The sequence below is a fragment of the Passer domesticus genome, chromosome 6 (genome assembly GCF_036417665.1).
Source record: "Passer domesticus isolate bPasDom1 chromosome 6, bPasDom1.hap1, whole genome shotgun sequence".
Lineage (NCBI taxonomy): Eukaryota > Metazoa > Chordata > Aves > Passeriformes > Passeridae > Passer > Passer domesticus.
In genome coordinates this window covers 5,671,485-5,691,200 of record NC_087479.1, presented here as the reverse complement: position 1 = coordinate 5,691,200, position 19,716 = coordinate 5,671,485, and the positions used below count along the sequence as shown (strand labels likewise).

The following is a 19,716-nucleotide window of genomic DNA, read 5'->3' as shown; positions in this document are numbered from 1 at the left end:
AGGCTGCTCACCAGGTATTTGCCCATGTCAGAGCAGCAGCCCAGCCCTTTGTGTGTTTCAGTCCTTGTAAGCTTAAAACTTCAGCCTGTGGGAGTTTGACATGAAACAGTTGTGTTTAGAAAGAGATTTTTATTTAGCCAAGTATGTCATCAGCTCGGTAGATCTGTCAAGTTACAGGATGACAGAGACATAACAAAACCAAAAAAAGCTGTTGTTTGCAGTCATGCAATAGGAAAAGTTTCTCAGCCTTAACACAAGTACAGCAGGATTTCTTACACACTCGTCCTTACTTCCTCTTCCTTGAGTAAGAGGCATCAGCATCCTGGAGGGAGAGGACACTAAATCAGTTAAAAACAACACTGTGAGTGCAAGACTTCCTTTGAAACAGCTTGTGACCATGGGCAGTTACAGTGTGAAAGCACAAAGTGTCACAGACATATTTCATGAAAATCCTTTCGATGGGATTTTCTCCTGAGAAGCTGAGGAGCCTCAGGAAAGAAATGTAAACAATAACTACCTGCTGCTGTGGAATGCAACAGGTGCATCTTCCATTGGTCCATGTGGATTGTTTCCACTTAATAACCAATCAAAGATCTAGCTGTGTCGGACTCTGAGAGTCACGAGCTTTTGTTGTCATTTCTTACCTTTCCAGCCTTCTGATGAACTTTTCTCTCTATTCTTTTTAGTATAGTTTTAGTATAGCATTTTAATGTAATATAATATAATAATATAATAAATCAGCCTTCTGAAACATGGAGTCAAGACTCATCTCTTCCCTCGTCCTGGGACCCTTACTTTTGTAATTCCTGTTCTTGCAGTGCTTGAAGATGGGAGGGATTTTGTACCAAAAGAATAAATAGCATCTCCCAGGGCAGAATCACTGCCCTGCACATCAGGGCTCTAAGTGTGACTGAGGAGCAACGCAATCCCAACAAACATCCCCACAGCAGAAGGGAACATCAGCAGAGAGAAACGAGCAAGCAGGGGAGAGAGGGAGACTCACAATTCCACTCTTGAAGTTCTGTATCCTCCTCTTGCCCATCCTGTTCATGAGCCACCAGGCCCAGGTGGGCGCGTACTGCCACAGGTAGCACACGGCCAGGTAGGGGTGGTCGCTGATCCAGGCCTCCTTCACGTCGTTGGCCACGCTCACCAGGGTGAGCCGGGCACAGCGGTCCGTGGGCATCTTGTGGGACTGGTCCCCGCTGTTCTCGATGGACTGGGGGCACAGAGCAGGGAGGGGTTACAGCTGCAGCCCTGGCACTGACAGAGGAAAAGGGCCACGCTCCGTGCCACATATTCCTCCCAGTTTCCCCACAAGGACTCACCAGAGACTGGGGAACCCATCCTTCACTATCCTCTGGTTTTCAGTGTGGGAACACTTCCCACCTTCCCTGAGCTCAAGTTTTAACCCTTTTAATTAATGCCTCTATTGATGGATTAAAATTTTTTTTAAAAATGGATCTCCAAGCTCTGTCCTGCTTCAGCAGGGCTTCCACTTGATGGGGATTGTTGAACAAGTTCCCCTATCTGCAGCTCTGAGGAATGGGAACGCCCCAGTTCCCAGCTGTGCCTGCCCCATTCTACACTACAAGTTACTCAAGTAGCCAAGAGAGTAGGTGAGGTCACATTCCCCATAAACTTAAATATTGCTGCCAGTTCTCTCCATCTCAACCAAGTGGAGCAGGGACATCAGCCTTTCTTGTCACTGTGTATCATTTAGTGAACATAAACCACAGCCCTGTGAACTTGTGCACATTTCACTCCAGCAATAACAGGCCACTCTAGCAATCTGTCCTTCTGTTTCATGGGGCAAAAGCAGTTCTGCTCTAGATTTGCTCCTCCTCCCTGGTCTTCTGCCACACCGAAATCTGAGGAATGTGTTTTGCAACTTTCACCATTGTTCAAAAAGTACACTTTTTCTTTCACGCAAGTCAGAAGTTTTGCAACACAAAAATCCTTCCAGAACTCGCTTCAACAATGGGAGATCCCCTCCCCCTCACTGGTGGGTCATCCTGAGCTTCAAATCGATTGAATTCAGGGCAGATTACAGTTTGATGCATCACAGTAGCAATTTTTGCCAGCTGCTTTGTCAGACAGCCTTTACTAAAAGCCATTGTGCAGTTGGAAGGTTTTGCTTTTCCTCCTGGAACAATCCCTAACAGGAAAGGAATGCACAGCCCGTGTCAGCTGAGCCGGGGCTGTGCCAGCAGCAGCGTCACCCACCAGGGCACAGCGTGACCAGGGCAAACAAAACCCTACCTGTGCTGCAAGGACAGCACTCCCCAGGCACAGCTCTGTCCAGAAAATCCTGGCTTTCCCCCCCAGAACTGCAGCACAGGGGTTGTACAGTACATTTTACTGGACTTGGGTTGTTTGTGTTGCAAGAGAGAATGAACAGCAATTATCAAACTCAATTTTCAGTTGATGCCACCAAGAGTATACACAGTTCTGCACCACTCAAAGCATTTCTTGGTAAGAAGATGAGGTTAGTGTTTGCAGGGAGGACAAAACCAGACAAAAGCACCCCACAAAAGGATCGCTGGCCCCACAGCAGAAGTTGGGTTTGTCACAGCAGAACTGAGTCCTCACCTTTGCAAGATTCTCAGTAAAGACATTTTGGATGATCTGGGACTGCACAGGCCCTGGGCAGATTTGGATAATGCTTATCTCAGGGTAGTCAGTCAGCTCAGTCCGCAGAGAATTAAAGAATCCCTAGAAGACAAAAATATAGTGAAATCTTCCTTTCCCATGTTTTCTGCAAGGTTTAGCTGATGACATTTTCATACAAATTTATACTGTAAAGATAACAAGATTCCACTACAAGTAATCCCTTATATTTTCTTTGACTTTTCACGGGCTAATTTAGCATTTTATCAGCACTTACAGACATTGTCATATAAACCAGTGAGGAATCCATCCTTATCTGACCAAATACCCAGTAATTTCTCTAAACTACAGCCAGATTCTGCTGTCCCTGTACTGAGGACAAGCCTTACTGTCTGGCAGTGGAAATGCCACCAATCCTAAGTATTGCAATATCATGGAAATTACCTTTTGCAGGTCAACTGCTGTTTGGGGTGACAATAAAGAGTTTATACAGTTTCTATGAAGTAAGTGTCTCTAGTTTATGTAAGAAAAGGTGGAAAATTTTCAGCATGGCAAAGTCAAAAATGCACCCTGACACTTCAAAGGGTTAATTTGCAGCACTGAATTTGCTACAGAGTTTGAAATTGGCAGCAACACAGATACAAATCTTATTTCAGGCAGGAATAGGCTACCGGTGTATCCAAGTTAAACCAAAATTACAAAAATTGCGAGTACTTCTTTTCTTTAAACTGAGAGGTTACAAGGTTTTCTGAATCTCTGTAGTAATTCACATTTAGACAGCAAATATTATGGGAAACATGGCCAATACAGAAGGGTGCATTCCTCCAAAGCTGCTGGTCAAACACTCTGGAGAATGATTTAGCCAACACCCCATCATGTCTTATCTTTGACCTGGCTACCAGCACTCCCCTGTATCTATTCCAACATGTAATTTTGTGTCACAACAGTGACACAGAGTGAGCACAGGCTGATAAACTTCTCCCAGTGTAGTAAAATTTTATCACTCAACTCTCATCCAGCTTGGGAGGAGGGCTGGCTGCCCCAGAGCTCTTCCCCGAGCTGCAACACAGGCTAAAACCAGTCAGATATGAGCCTGTGGTGACACAGAACCAGCAGCTGGGACAAGCCACCAAAGCTCAGCAAGGAGCAGCACACTCTGACCAAGAACAGGGGCTCCAGTTTCCCAGTTACTGGTGGCTAATTCCAGTTTATGGGTTCCATACAGGCTTTGCAGTTCAGTTCTCTAAAAACACTGAGCAGGAATTTAAAGTTGTGAGTACCCACAGGCCCCAGATCTGGGGCTGGATCTTCACAGCATGTCAGCAAAGCCTGGAGAGGATTAAATTTAATACTGGAAACTCATGTGCCCAGAAATCTGCTCCTGGACAGACAGGGATCTGCTCTGGACACCCAGCAGTTTTGGTTTAAAAAGCCAGGGCTTCCCCTGGCTCCCCCACCCTCATGGGCACAAGCAGGGCTGTGTTTTATCCAGCACTCCAGGAAAATCCTACATCCCAACCTGCACTTTCCTCATCCCCTTCCTTCCCTCAGGGACCCTGAGCCCACTTCTTTCAGAAAAGCCCCAAACCCCCAGGCTGTGCCAGGCTCTCACAAAGGTGGTGACTGAGTCCAGCTGAGGATAAAATCACACCTAAAAAGGCACATAAAATCACACCTAAAAAGGCACACAGACCCCCACCTGCCCACTGGAGGGGAGGAACAGAACTGGCTCCCCTTTTTCCTGAAGGGAACACACTCAAGATGCACTTCCAGGAGTCAGGGAGGTGGAAGGGCGTGTGTCTGGGAATGCTGTGATGGAAGGGAAGCCAGAGCACGGCTCAGTCACTTTTGACAAAGCTCCTCCATCTGCTCAGATGCTGGGAGGCTCCTGAGATCCAAGCTGTACCTAAACCTGAGCAGCCACACAGAGGCACACAGCAGCAGCAGGCAGCTCCAGGGCACTGTCAAAGCCAGGGGGATTCCATTAAAGGCTGCACAGCCTGTAAACATGAAATTCAAGTAGCCAGAGATGCCAGCGAGCTCCTGGTCCTGCTCTGCAGCCATTCTGCTGTCCCACATCCTTCCCTCATGCTGCAGCTCCAAGGTTTTGCACCAGACAAGTGGCACAGCCTTCACCAGCAACGCAGGAGGGCCAGGACACACACTCACCCTAAATCCTGGCTGATGCACACTGCCAGGGCCTCTTGGAAACCAGAATCTCACATGGACTCGGACCCCTCTGGAGGCTCTGTGTGCAGTAGGCACATGTTTTCTAATCCCAGCACTTAGCCTTGATATTCAAAGACAGCTGGTATGAAATTCCTCTGCTTCCTCCCAGGAGAGAAGCTTTAAATTCCTCAGCAAGAAAAATAAGGGTTTTCCCTTATTGAAATTCAGGCAAGGACAGACCCAGATTTGGGGGCAGTAAAGGAACTCCAGTGCAAGAGGAAGAACCTGAGTATTCCTACCAAGCCCAGACTGAAGGAATTCCACTAAAGACCAGACAGTGAACAGAGAGAGGAGCTGCTGCTGCTCAGTCCAGACAAGCTCCTGATGAAGGGACATTTTGAAGGCCACCATTCCTGATCCATGCCATGAAGCAGATGAATTCCAGCTGGGTGAAGGCACATATCTCCATGAGCATCATCCCCCCAGGAGGAAAACTGCACCAGGCAGATGCAGACTCCTGTGGGCTTGACTCATGCTCTTACAGCACTCCCAGCACTGAAATAAAGGGCAATTTCATCAGCAGAACATTGTTATGAAGGATTCCAGTTGGCATGAATCAAAGCATGATTGTTTCAAGAACAGATTCTATTTCCAGGCAGAATTCCTTCCTTCCTCCTACAAATGCCATTTAAAGGAATTTTTAAAAACAAACAAAAAAAAACCCACCCAAACCAAAAGGAAAAAAAAAAAAACCAACAACAATAAAAACTCAAAACAAAAAAAAACCAAGTAAAAAGAAGGACTTTTTCAAAAAGAGGTGTAATTAAGTTTGCAGCGTTAAGTGTGTCAGTTGTGATAGACTCCAAGGCATGAATTAAAAAAAATACCAAAGCAAGCCAAAAACCACAACAGAAAAATCTGTGTCAGATGGGCTCACATATTTAATAACTGGTGGCCAAAACACAACCTTCAAGAAGATCTTAGAATATAGGACATGCTGGGAAACCTGAACAGGAAAAGCACCAATTTTTTGGTGCTTATTATTTGGTTTATTTTCCCCCTCCCCTCTTCCAGTCTCTATTTCTTTTTGGTCACCATCAGAAGTGGGCTACAGGGCTAAGGAGGGCTGCCATTCCTACAGAATTCCTTTATCTGAACTGCCCTAGTGAAGTTTGTTCTTTGAAAAAAGTTTTTTTTTCTTGTTTTTGGGGCTTCATGCCCTCATCTATCTGTAACTCCAGACTGATCAAAGACTCTCAAGCAGAGTATTTCCAAAACCAATATTGCAAGTGCTGTTTCAACACCTGCAATTAGTCTTTCTAGACTTACTGTGAAAGAAACAAGGAAGGAGGTTTGGAGTCTGGCCTGGTTATTGAGCAGAGGTAGAAGCTAATAAAGATAGAAGCAGTTCAGTCAGCTTATTTTAATTCATTTTAGTAAACTATCTCTTTAAAGCTTTATCTGTGCTCTCAGTCTTAACATGGGATTGAGAATTCTGAGTATTTTTAAAGCAACACGTGAATTCTTTGTGCTCTGCAATTAATTAGCCATGCTTAGCCCAACTGCACCACACCCAAAGATAATTCAACCGAAAGAACTTTGAATAAATAAAGGAGCATGAAGGCAAGTCAGGCTTCTGCTCATTGCATTCTTCTAATTTTAATCTACCAGGCTTAATCCAAAAGCTGGCCTGTAATGGGCAATTCTGATGAAAAGCAGCAGATCTCTCCCAAAACTAACTGAATTTTTTTTTAGCAGAGAACCTGCCACCATATTCTACATGTTATATTTTCAAGAGGCTTTGCAGTGTCAGCCACTTGTTACATTTTTGTTGTTGCTGGTCAAATTGTCAAAAAGATGTTGATCCCTTGGCTTAAGCAGTTGTTTGTTCTGTTCACTTGGTGAAATGCAGCAGGGAGTAAGAAGATGCCAGTTTTTAAACCACCACTGAGCACAGCTGAAGTTTGTTTTACTGAGATCAAAATGTACATTAACAGGAGGCCAAACAGTGGTGAAAGACAAATATGCCCAAACAAATTTACTAGTTAAACAAGAGATTCCTCAATGATACAGGCAGGAACTTTTCTGAACTCCTCTTTTATGTTTTTCTACTCAAGTGACACTGCTTTCAGAAACTTTTTCCAGGCAATGTTGAGGGCTAAGTACTAGCAGAAGGTAATTTCCTATGGCACTGGGAACTGCCAGTTCTTCACACCACAGAAAGACCCAGAACTCTTGGGAAGAGTGGTTCAGCTGCTCTCAGATGGATCAGGAGTTCTTATTTCTCTGAGCAGTCTGCCTTACCACTCACTGTTCTCACTTCACTGTCCTAAAGATCTCCTCAAGTCGTAAAACTCTCACCAGTGACTCTTTCAACCTAAAAGAATTGAGAGCTTTAGGGCTCTATGTGGAACAGAGTAATGCTCTCATAGAGGTATTCCCTCACCTGAAGGCCAGAGGCTGAGGTTTTGTCTTTCTCACTGGAATTTAACCATGTAGTGGTTAGAACCAACTAAACTGGCACTCGCATTCCAGTCATGGGAAAAAAAATCTGCAGTGGGAGCTATTTCACATTTCAGAGCAAATTAATTCTGAAGAACTTCCAATACCTGAGCATGTTGAATATGCTGTGTGAAATTTCAGGTGAAACTTGTGTTTTCTGCACAGAACGAACCCCTCTGCTGCAGCACTGGTACTGCTCCTCTTAATTAACTTAATTAACTCCCAGCCTGTAACTCACCTGCAGAGCGTGCTTGCTGGCACAGTAGCCGGTGGCAAGAGGAGCTCCCATGATGCCCATGACACTGCTCACAGTGACAACCTTCCCTTTCTTCCTCTGGATCATGTGGTTCAGGACATACTTCGTCAGGGAGATGGTGCCCAGGTAGTTGAGCTCGATGATGGCATTGTAGACATCCAGGTTGGTGTCCACGAACAGGGAGCGTTGGGAGCGCCCGCCATTGTTGACCAGAACATCAATCTCCAGAGAGATAAGAGGATAAATTAATATAAACACAATTTCCTTTAATATTTGTGCTTCCTCAGGCAATTCAGTGAGTGTTTAGTCCTTGGGAAGGACCAGTGATTATTTGTTTGTTGATGAAAACCAGAAGCAAGCAACAGAAGGGATAAAAATGCAGGTACTTCTTGGCAAGTTTAATACTGAAGCTGAAGGAAGGTGTAGGCACTTCTGAATTTATCGTACAGTAAAACAGAAGCGAAATATGAGCATAAATGCAGGTTTAGGAGACAAAGGAATAAAAGTTTAACCCCAGAAGCACATCATACCTTGCCAAAGTGCTTGAGCACACTGTTGGTTGCAGCTTCATGAGAGGATCTGTCGGTCAGGTCGAGACGCAGAACGAGGATATCGTTTTCACTCAGGCTGCTAATCTCTAAAGAACAACCATAAGAGAATGGGAGCTGATAAGATTCCCAAAGTCAGAGCTGTGGGAAACATAACATGCTTTTCAACTCCACATTTTCACAAATAAGACACCAAAAAAATCATAACATCAAGTTGGAAATAAAATGCTTGCTTTGTTTTCATTTCGACCCCCACAGAGAATCTATTTTTAATCTGTTCCTACCAAGTGTTTTTCTCACTGTGTTTTTGCATGTGAAAAGCCTGACTTTATTAAACAGGCTTTGTAGCACAACACAGAAGTTTCACTTCTCCAAATAAATTGCAATAGTTAGGAGTAAAATCCAGCTGAAACTTTTCACTGAGGATTCAGAAGCACATTGGAGTCCTGACACTTTGCTTGGATGTCAGCAGGTCAAGCATGTTTATTCCTGACAACAGGACTTGCACAATTCACAGCCAAAACACAACATAAATGCCCGAGCAGCTATGAGGCAAAGTCTATAGAAGCTGAATTATTGGGAGTTTTTGGGAGGAGGTAAATGACTTTTGTTTAACTGACAGCCTTTAACATATCCATGCCCTGAAATAAAAGTCAGCTGCCATCCAGTTCCAGCCTTTTTGTCACGTTTTCCCCCCACTGTCTCTTCAGAGCAACTGACCTTTTCCATAGAAGGCATTTCTTGAGCAGTGATTTGTTACCCTGGGGTTTTGGGGCAGATGACTCACAAAAACAAAATCTTCATAATTTCAAGCTTTTTTATAAACTACATCTAACAAGAATTTGTACATGATTTCTATTAGTTTGTTAGTGCTAATTTTTTTTCCTAAATCAATTCGTAACCACATCTACCTGTGGTTGCTCCCCATTAAGCAGCTGCCCTCTTCAGAGAGCCTCAGGCTTTGACTTTTTAATTACCACTTCTTGCAAGTGTAGAGTAAGTTGAACTTTGTCTTAACAGTGATATAGAAATAAAGAGGTTAATTAAACCCATGAGTTGCCTCTGTTCAAAGGTCATTAGTATTTAAGCCACTGGTTAAATAAATAAATAATAAACCCAACTGTCTGGTTTAATGCTAGCAGTGTTTCCATTTATTGCTCCCTCCATGTGCATTTTCTCCTCCATTTCTCCCAGAAATACAGCAGTAAAATGTAGTTTAAGCTGCCCTCTCAGGGGCACACCTCTGCCTGCTGCTGCCTGCAGCAGATTTGCACAGCTGATGCCTCTTGGGGTGCTGGTACCTGCTGGGGTGGGGATATTTCTGCCTCGGGTTAACAACACCACAGGGCAGCCCAGCCATGAAATCTACACAGGGGAGAAGGGAAAGAGCAGAGCAAGAGACAGGCTGCTGGCAAGGAAGGAAGTGCTCTTTTATAAGATGTTAGAAACGTCTGACATCAGGAAACTTTAAACCAGAAACCTTGTACAGGATTTCCACATTCAAACTGTGCCTCTCAGCAGCTTCCTCAGTTCTTTTCCAGGGTGAGGGGTCCTTACTTCAGGCACCCCTCAGAGACAGCTTTTGCAAAAACCAAGCATTCCTGTTACCCTTTTCTGAATGCCTTCTCCCATTCACTCTCCCATTGTTTTTCTGGCTGATGGCCAGCACTGTGCCTGGAGCAGAAGGCACATATAAATCCCAATTTATGCACTGCCAGAATGGTGTTCCTCACTGCTTTTACCAGCAAACCCTAATATTCCACTGTCCTTTTTGCCTGCTACCAAAGTGAGGTTTTAAGGGAACAATTATGATATCCAGAAAAAGCTGAAACTTGGGCACAAGTGGGAGACCTTAGTTTAAAGTTCATTGCTTGGGTTTCAGATTAATATCTCTTTTCAATGTTAATCTCAGGCAGCAGTTTCTCACAAGATGATAAACATTATAGCTCAGAGTAGTATTTTCCAGCTCTTCTGCATTTTCTTTTCTTTCTCCCTGTATAAATGGCCTCTGACAGAGGTTGGGCTTTCAGCAGAGGCTGATCAACGTGACCTCCTGTGGTCCATTTCAACCTCAATTACTGTGTAATTCTTGAACTTAGAGATTGCCTGTCACTCATTTGGCCTATCCATAATTAAATCATATTTGACCTTTGCCAAACCCAGAAACATCCCCCCACAGCTTTTTTTTTTTTTTTCTTATTAGGGTTTTTGAGAGAAAACTGCCTCCAACATTTCTGAGAAAAGAAGGAGTGGTTGGGGGAAATAGAGAAGGCTCTTGCAGGAGCTGAGTGAGTTATACAAGTTGTTTTCTCTCCCTCCTGCCCAAGTGCAGTGAAGGGTTGAGCTGGCATATGCATGACTCAACAGGGATTACCTCTCTCTCTCTTCCTCTCTCCCCCCATACCTTTTAAGCAGTGTAGAATGCACAAACCTGTACCACAGGGTGGTGTCACTAAACTTTGAACAAGATATATGTGCTTGTTTCTGACACAGCTCAGTTGCTGCAGTGTTCAACCTCTTCAGCAGGCGTGCTGCAGCACATGAGCTCCAATTATGCCCCATAAATCAGCCAAATTCACACTGATGTTGCACATTGCTGCTCGGGCTTCATCCACCCCGTGCTACTCACACCCTACAGGACAGTTTTGAACTCAGCTGCCAAGAGGAAACATGCAGGTGGAAGCAGGCACAGACTACCCAGGAAGCACATGGACAAGCATGCAGAGATGGAAGCAGGAAGATCAACACCCAGGTGGAGCTGAAACTGAAATTTCCACGGGAGTTGAGGAATGTGAAAGGCAGCAAAGGCTTCTCAGCTCCAGCAGCAACAAAAGGGAGGCCAAAGACAGGGTGAGCTCACTGCTGGACAGGGATGGGGAGGAAGAAATGCTGAAATGCACAGAAAAACCTGAGGTGCTCAACGCCTTCTTTGCCCCAGTCTTCTCTGGCAAGATCTCCTCTCAGGTCTCCCACACTCCTGAGGCTACACTCTGGGGAAAGAAACACTACCAGAGTCAGACAAATTGGGGAAAATGCACCTACAAGCAGGGCAAAATATGGATCTGTGATTTACAAGAGCTGGCCAATGTCACTCCTTTTTGGAACTTTCTTCTAAGTGGAGTAGCTCCCCAGGGACAGTAAGAAAACAAATGTCACAAAGCCTAACCTCAGTCCTTGAGAAAATTATGTGTCAATTCCTCCTGAAAGCAATTTCCAGGTAAATGGAGAACAAGAAGGTGTGTGGGAAAAGCCACCATGGATTTAGCATGGCCTGACCAACCTACCTGACCAACTTGATTGCTTTTTGTGATCAGCTGTGGCATCCCTCCATGATCAGTATGTTTGAATATCTTCATTAATGACCCAGATGATGGGGAAAAACCACAGATTTTCATAAAATTTTGATTTAGTATCAAGTTCAGAGGAGCAGTCCTGCTGCAGGGCTGGACTGCCACGCAGAGGCACCTTAACAAGTTCTAAGAATAGTCTGACAAACCTCATTAAGCTCAATAAATTAAAATGCAGATTTTCACACCTGGGACAGGACATTGCTCTGCAATACTGCAGGCCAACATCCAGAGGGTCAGATCTCCAAAGAGGAGATGTCCTGATGGAAGGACAGGAGCAAGCTGAGTGCAAGCCAGCAGCTGGCTCTGACAGTGACAAATGCTAATGGGCTGCACTAACAAAAGCAAACTGAGGGAAAGTGATTTTAAGAGCTTTTACACAGCATTCCAAGACTGCACCTAGAGCACTGTGTCTCATTTTGAACCCCCTAGTTCAAAACAAATACTGATGAACTGGAGATAGTGGAGCACAGGGCCACTAAGTTTGTTAAGGGGCTAGCACACATAACAGTCAAGGAAAGGGGTGGAAGCTGGATTTACACAGCCTTGAGAAGGAAAGGATAAGAATGGATGTGGGTCCAATTACTGCCTTCCACTACCTTGAAGCTGGCTGTAGAAAACATGAACTATCAGAGAATAGTTTAGGTTGGAAGGGACCTTAAATGTCACCTCATTCTAAACCCTTGCCATGGAGAGGGACACCTTCCACTAGACCAGGCTGCTCAAAGACTCATCCATCCTGGCCTTGGATGCTTCCAGGGATGGGACAGCCACAGCTGCTCTGGGTAACCTGTCCCAGGACCTCACCAGCCTCAAAAGCAAGAATTTCTTCCAAATATCTATTCCAAATCTGGTTTCTTTCAGTTTAAAGCCACTCCCCCTTATCCTGTCACTTCCTGCCCTGGTTTTGTTTCTGTGTTACTGAAGAGTTTCCAATATTCCTACTAATCAGGCCATCAGTTAAAGCAAAGTTCAATAGCAAACATTTGCAAAGCACAGGGCTGCATAAGACTTCCCAAGGATGTGTATGGCACAGCTCAGACATTCACAGGGACACTGAAAGCTGGCAGAGGCAGAAATCACCTCAGATAAATCAATGCTCTTGGCCCACATTCCTTGAAATATTTCTGAATATTCCTTAGCACATCCCAGAAGTGTTTCCTGAAAGTGCCTCTCCAGGACTGCAGCTGCTGCCAGCCTGTCTCGTGTCATCAATTTTGCAATCACAACAAACAGCCAAGGACACAAATGGTGTCGCAGACTGCTGCTGACCATTGCATCACACAGCACTGGGATTTTGTCACAATTGCCACTTCACCACACTGCCATCACATGTCCCCTGCCTCTTGTTAAATATCAGACTCTTTAGGTGACTGCTTTTTGGAGCCCTCAGATAATAAAACCAGGATAAAAGGAGTTGTGCATTTTTGAAAGTTCCTTGAAAGCTTTTCTGAGTAGGCTGCTGCAACTTTCAGCTTTCTAGACATGTCTAGGTGCTAATCCAAGAAAAACATCTGATTATTCTCCAGCACACATTCCAAGTAGACTGTGGACATTCTGTCAACATTACTAAGACTGAACTCTTGGTGTGATAACACATTCCACATAAAATACTCCATCCTGAGCTATAGAGGATAAATAGTCTGAAAAGAGTATAATGTTAATCATGTTCAAACCCTCTATCAGTGTGAATTAACTGCCTATTCCTCTTGCTGCCAAGCCAGAAAACAGGAGGGGAAAAGAGAAACAGGAGGAATGAAGCCAGACCACTGAGTCACTGGAATAGTTAAAAATTTTGCTCCACACTTTTTCCTTTTGATTACAGGAGATCCTCCTTCTTCCACATTCCTAGAACAACTTTTTCTGAACATTTTTATTAGTCCATTTTGTGAAGAGCCAAGTCAGTTTTCTCTCTGCCTGTAACATGCACAAACCTGAAAAAAGAATATTTCTTAGCTGCAAGCAGCTAGGTGTTTTGGTTCTTTACAGGATGATATCCCTGGGATTGTTTCCTCTATTCCCCACAGTATTTATTCAATTTCTTAATCTTGTACTTGCAATTGATAATGAGATTTTTAGGTAACAGTGGCTTATGTAGGAAGTTGAAATACATGTCTATACAAAGGCTTCTCACTGACAAAAAGAAGACACCAGCTCTGTATGAAGTTGACTTTCCTCATTGAATTTATTCTGGTGATATGTGGGTTAGTGTTCCTGTGGCAATTCCAGCCCAGCCAGGGTGGAACTGCTTGCATGGACTGCTAGGCTGTACTTACCAAGGCATTTCTTTTTCACTCTCTGCAGCTCATCCTCCCTTCTGGCAGAGATGGCAAGCAAGGCTCCCAGCTTTGCCAGCTGGTAAGACAATTCTTCTCCAATGCCACTTGAGGCTCCTGTCACCCAGACAACCTTGCCACGCAGTTCATGTTCTGTCAAAAGAATCAAGACAGCAGTTCACACATTGCCAATGCTAGGATAAGCATCTAACTCACTGCAGGGGTGTAACCTGGTGCTGGTTTTAAGAAATATGCTCTTTTTGGAGGAGTATTACAAAATCCTGATTTATTTTTTAGTCACATGCTGATGTGTGTGACTTTGTGACACAAATTGTGAAATTGTTCATAGTGAACAATGTGAAATTGTTCATAGTTGTTCTGTTGCCATTTGAACTTTGTTCCAAGGCTAATCTGAATAAACATGGGTTATTTACCTGAGGGTAGGAATCTGATTGCATTTCTGCAGGCCATCCACACATGACAATTCCACTAACCTCATCAAAAACATTTTCAGAGGAAAAGGGGGAAGAGAATTCTTAGAATTGACAGGAAACAGTTACTGTATTGCAAATACAAACAAAAGCCTAAGCAAGTCTTTCCAAATAATGTTTCATCCCAAAAAATGTTCCAGAGTAATTGCTGACTGAGTAAAATTCCCTGAACAGAAAGACAGCTAATCACAAAATGCCAAATGGGTTTTCATCCACTTTGTTTAGCATCTGATGCAGGTTAGCTCCTGCACTGGCCAGGGCACAGTACACAGAGTTCCCAAGGTGTGAATTCACATGTGGATTCCCCAGCTCCTGCCCTGACATGCTTTTTTAACCTGTAGTAAAATTAAGAGCATCTTGCTCTGTTTACAACTCTGCTGATAATGCCTGTTTCCACTTGTCTACAATCATTCCCACTCCATGGTACACCTGGGCACTGGGAAAAGCCCAAAATCATCCAATACCACAGGTGGCTGAAAAATCGCTCAACTAATTCCATGATTTAGGGCTGAAGGATCACAAATATCAGAGCACTTTCCAGAAGGAGTCGTTGCCTGACACGTGTCTGTGTTCCTCAAGATCAGCCATGGTGAGTATCAGTCTTGGGGAAAGTCTGACTCAGAGCACTGCTGACAGGAGCTCTTCCCTCTGTTGCTCAAGTTTGTGCATTCCAACATCTAGCCAACCTAGAAAGATTTCACAGCATAATTCAAACATCAGAGCCAAATGCAGTTTCTGAGACTTAAAGCCAGTTCCACTCTGAAAAGGCTCAGAGTAGTATTTTTCAGCTCACTGCAATTTAACCACTAATTTAATTTAGGAAAAAATATTCCTTTTCCTCTGTGGCCGAGACTGCTTTTACTTCCTGCTCTCTCCAGTAATCAGTTCCTGGTTCTCTCTACACCACACTGGGTTTCAAATTTCTACTTTTGGAGTCTTAATGACACAAACCCCACAAAGAGACCAGCACCTAAACCCTTCACCCTTCAGACAAAAAGCAGTGAGCACTCAAGACTGGCTGTCAGAGCTCACCTTGACTTTGTGGGGCTGGCAGTAAGTATTATTTGTCTTTTCTTAAGCTGACTGCATTTCAGCCAAATAAATCCCTCCTAAACCCAGGCTTTTGTGGCTTGGGGTTGTTTGGAGTTTCTTGTTTCTAAAACCTCCAACAACAGCAACAGGAGTCATTTCCCAAAGGAGAGATGTATTCCAGGTTATGAACTAGGGAGGTGGAAAGAGATTCTGTTGAAGTTGTAGAAATATCATTGTTACATCATTAGAACAAATGGCTGCTGTCTGTAAAGCTTATTCACACCCTTTCCCTACAGTTTTATTCCAACATATTCCCAATTTATTGAATTAAACACAATAAATAAGGGAGTTTGCCTCTCCTACAACATTTTTTCCTGCAGAAAACCCAGGCAGACAAACACTACACGAACAAAACAACACATGGATGTCATTTCAGCCCTGCTTACCACACTCATTCCTCTTGCTACTGAAAACAAATCCTCTTCCTCCTCCTACCACTTAGTTTCCCTGTTCCCAACCTGTCTTGGGCAGCTTCTCAGCAGTTATTGAGGATCTTGTTCTGTGAACAGAATAATTAACTGAGATAAGGAGAGTTTTCCCACTGATTCCCCAGAGCTGATTGTTTCCAAGCACTGAGCTGCTGAGAGCTAACACAATGGGAAACCTCAAATGCTGGTGCACAACAAGTACCAAACCATCAACTTTGCTCCAGAATAAATGTCCTGTTGTTGCTGGAAATAAGCTTAAAAATTAACCATGCCAAATTAAAAAATAAAAGTAGATTATGCCATTACTAACTATTAACTACTGTGCTACAATGCATAACAAATGAGAGGCTGAACTGACTAGCACTGCAAGTAACCCAAAAAGTCGGTTTGTAGCTCTGCTTAGAGTTTTTTCCAACATTTCATAGCTCTTATGGCAAAGGCTGCCATGTAATTTCTTCCAGGAACATGATTAGAAGTGGGGAATTTTAAAACACAACATCTACTCCAGAGCCCTAAAGAATCATACCATTATTCCTAAATTTAAGAGCAGGGTTTTCATAAATGGAAGGTTCCCCCTTAGCTTCATAATATTAAGCTGCCTGTGAAAAGCACAGGGTTTAGGGTGACTTCTGTGCACTCAGAAAAACACAAAACAGAAGGAAAGGCATCCAGCACCCAAAAATCTTCTCTCCTGGCAACACACATATTCAGAGGATGGGAAGCAATCCAGCACCTGCCAATGAATAAATCCAAATTTCTCTATAGAATTGAATCACTGAATTGGAACCAAGACCAAATTTATTAAGGCCTTTATTTGTAGTTATAGTTTATAGCACAAGAAGCACAGGAGATGAGTCCACTTTCTACTAAACACCTTCATCTCCAAGAACTTCAACACCCATAATAATGTTGTAGAAGTGATAACACAATATAATGACTGCAAGAGTGATAGCTCTAATAACATATTTAATTAAAAATTATTAAAATTTATTATAAAATTATAAAAATTATTAAAATTAATTATTTATCTAGGCACCCTACATTACATGCACAATGTGGGGAGAAGGGAAAGGGAGAAGTTATTTCATGAAACATATTTTCTAGTGTTTGTCCCTTCTCTTTTCCTACCTGGTTTGTTAAATGGTACCATTTCAGTTAAATATTTTACTTAATAACAAGCACAGAGGCTGGGGGGAAAGGGGAGGTGGCCAAAACACAGCTGACCTCTTATCTTGATGAATTTTTACCTGATTCTTCTTGTACTACATGTTGAAACAACCCCATCATAAAATTCCAACACTGGTCTTTGGATGTGAATTTTTAAACTACTTAAAGGGTTTCCAGGCCTTCAATAATTCTGAAGGCTACACTCAACACTTTTTCTACCCAAGAGGGCTCCTACTTCTTAATGTATATTGCACATAGAACCCTCAGGACAAAACTTCAATTCTGTTTGTATTAGTTAAGATATATCTCACTTCTCTGCCCTGATTCTTTCCGTGCTCTCTGCAAAGCCCACACGCTAAGGTTTTTTGCAGTTTTGTTACAGCAAGGGAACGTTCTGATGGAGTTGATACAAAACTTTGGGCTGAGTACCCCAACAGCTATAAGAGATCATTCACACTGATTTAAATGCAGTATTTTTTAGAGCTTCATTACTTGTGCTAGTCCATCTGATGGAGAACAGAAAAGGACGCACATTTGCAGGAAGCTTCTGCTGAGAGCAGGAGACAAGGACGTCTCAACTTTGTCCTACTCTTCTCCCCAGCTGCTCCTCACACCAAACTTCAGCTGCACCACCATCCCCTAAGGAATCATGGTCCCAAGCTCAATCCTTCCCTCCACCACTCCTGGTCCACCTTCATTCCATGCAGTCCCTTCTCCCTGTCTCAACCCAACAGCCCATTCCAATTCCCACATGGGATACCTTATAGTGCCTCTCATCCCACCTTCTGTCCCCAATCTCCACTTCCACCTAAAGCACCCACAGCCAGAAGGTCACAGCAGCCACAAATCACCCCAGCAGGCTAAACTAAGCGGGGATTTTCACAAATTTGTGCCTTTTCTGACCAAAAACTTATATCAAGCGAACAAAACCTATGATTTCTAGATTTTTTATTTCTAGGTTTCTAGGTCCAGAAATATGGAGAATTGCAGTCAGAATAGAAAATTTAACACGAGAAAGAGCTGGAAGTGTCTGTCTGACAGTGTTTCATTGAACTTTTGTCCCCAGGTGACCATGGCAGCACCGTTCAGAGATGCAGGGACAGTCCCCAACAGCATCGCATGTGGAGCTGCTCCCTGGAGCCCTTCAGAGCACAATCCACGGAACAGGAAACCCTGTTAGCCCCAGCATTAATAATAACTCGTGTTTACTTCACCGTAAACACTGTCACAGCCCTGTGAACGCAGTATCTGCTTGAAGATCGCAGAACAAACAGGCTGGAGCAGCAAACAGGCTGCAAAGCCACTGGTCCGGCCAGGCACCCTCGTCCCTTCCCGAGCCTTCCTGCCACACTGTCCCTTCCATCCACACTGTCCCTGTGCTCAGCTGCTCGTGGGGCCCTGCCAGGACCGGGAACCCGCCCAGAAACTGTGCAAAACAAACAGTTCTGGCCCAAAGGAGCCAGCGCTCGGCCCAGACCCGCGGGGGATCGCGGGTGCCCCGAAGCGGCTTTTTGGGAGCCGGGACGAGGGGCACCACGAGCCTTATGCAGGCAAGGGGCAGGTAAAGTACACCTTTGGGGCGTGTTTGTGTTCATGGACAACCCCAGGGGACAGCTGATGCCACCAGCACCCCCGCCGCCCCCTTTCCCGAGCGCCCGCCCCGCTCCCACCGCGGTCCCCTGCCCGGGGCTGCAGGCGGGCATTACCTGGCTTCTTCCCCCACCTCTCGGCCCAGAGCAGCGTGAGGTCGCCGTCGGCCCTCAGCCAGCGCAGGAACTGCACCAGCAGCGCCAGCAGAGCCCCTCCGGCCAGCGCCAGGCACAGCGCGCAGCCCCACGCCATCGCCGCCACCGCCCGCCCGCCCGCACGGAGCCCCTTTATCGGGAGCCGCCCCCGCTGCCCGCAGCCAGCGCCGGCCTCCTCCCCGCCTCCCTCCCTCCCTCCGCCTGCCTTCCCTTCCACCCCCGTGCCCTCCCTTCCGCGGCCCCGCGGCCGCCAAGGCTGCGGCGATAAGCGCGGGGTCCCTGGGGCAGAGGCCGAGCGTGCCGCCGGCGGTGAAGGTCGCTCTCCGGGAGCGCTGAGCTTTGTTTCCCCTGCTGGCCGTGCCCCCGGGGCAGCCGGGGCTGCCCGACCTGTCCCCGCTGCGCAGAGCGCTGCCCGCCGCACGTCCCGGGCAGGGCTGCGGTGTGCACGGACCAAACGCTGCTCCGAGAGCAAAAACCCGTGTTCCTGGAGAGCCTCGTGGCTGTCCCTACGAGACACCGGCGATTCCTTTCCCCTCTGGAGCTCTCCGAGGGCTTCCAGCCCAGCTGCAGCCACCCCAGCCCCTGTGACAGGTCACAGGTTCCTGCAGGAATGCTGCCCTTGGACGTGCCTCCTGCTTCCCCACCTGTGAATGCGAACCCACTTCTCACATGTGCCCACTCTGGCCAATGTTTCAAACCTTGGGCTCCAAAATTCACAGTGGTGGATACCCCCAAGTACTAAAACCACCAGGGACTGCAACATTTCTGGTCATCACGTCACTCATCTACAGTTCTTAATGACAGATTTATTAGTGCTCATACGCAGAGGGTGAAAATCTCTGTTCTTACTGCTTTGATGTACCAAAGTATTTCACAAGAGGAGGTATAGATGCAAAAAAGAGGATGGGTAGGGAATCTTTACAAGGACATACAATGATAGGAAAAGCAGGAATGGCCTTAAGCTACAGGAGGGTAGGATTTTGGATTTGGTATTAGGAAGAAATTCTTCCCTGTGAGGGTGATGAGACCCTGGCACAGGCTGCCCACAGAAGCTGTGGCTGCCCCGTCCTGGGCAGTGCTCCAGG

General features: G+C 45.2%; 1 protein-coding gene across 1 annotated transcript; it reads right to left on the bottom strand.

Annotated features, from left to right (window-relative positions):
* Positions 1 to 109: 109 nt before the first annotated feature.
* Positions 110 to 18,751, bottom strand: DHRS7 (dehydrogenase/reductase 7). Its single transcript, XM_064422976.1, has 7 exons — positions 18,593 to 18,751; positions 13,709 to 13,861; positions 8,068 to 8,174; positions 7,520 to 7,759; positions 2,593 to 2,715; positions 1,004 to 1,219; positions 110 to 322 (listed from the first exon to the last, which is right to left on the bottom strand). Exons 1-7 carry the CDS (start codon positions 18,726 to 18,728, stop codon positions 287 to 289), a joined length of 1,011 nt encoding a protein of 336 aa, XP_064279046.1. The 5' UTR covers positions 18,729 to 18,751; the 3' UTR covers positions 110 to 286.
* Positions 18,752 to 19,716: the final 965 nt, after the last annotated feature.

Bases quoted from the DNA above. Each gene is read 5' to 3' on its own strand.
- DHRS7 (XM_064422976.1), bottom strand. From the start codon at position 18,728: ATGGCGTGGGGCTGCGCGCTGTGCCTGGCGCTGGCCGGAGGGGCTCTG. The intron at 7,760-8,067 runs GTATGATGTGCT...ATCTCTCTGGAG, and splicing joins TGCTCAAGCACTTTGGCAAG to ATTGATGTTCTGGTCAACAA. The intron at 2,716-7,519 runs GTGAGTTACAGG...TTTGTCTTCTAG, and splicing joins CCAGCAAGCACGCTCTGCAG to GGATTCTTTAATTCTCTGCG.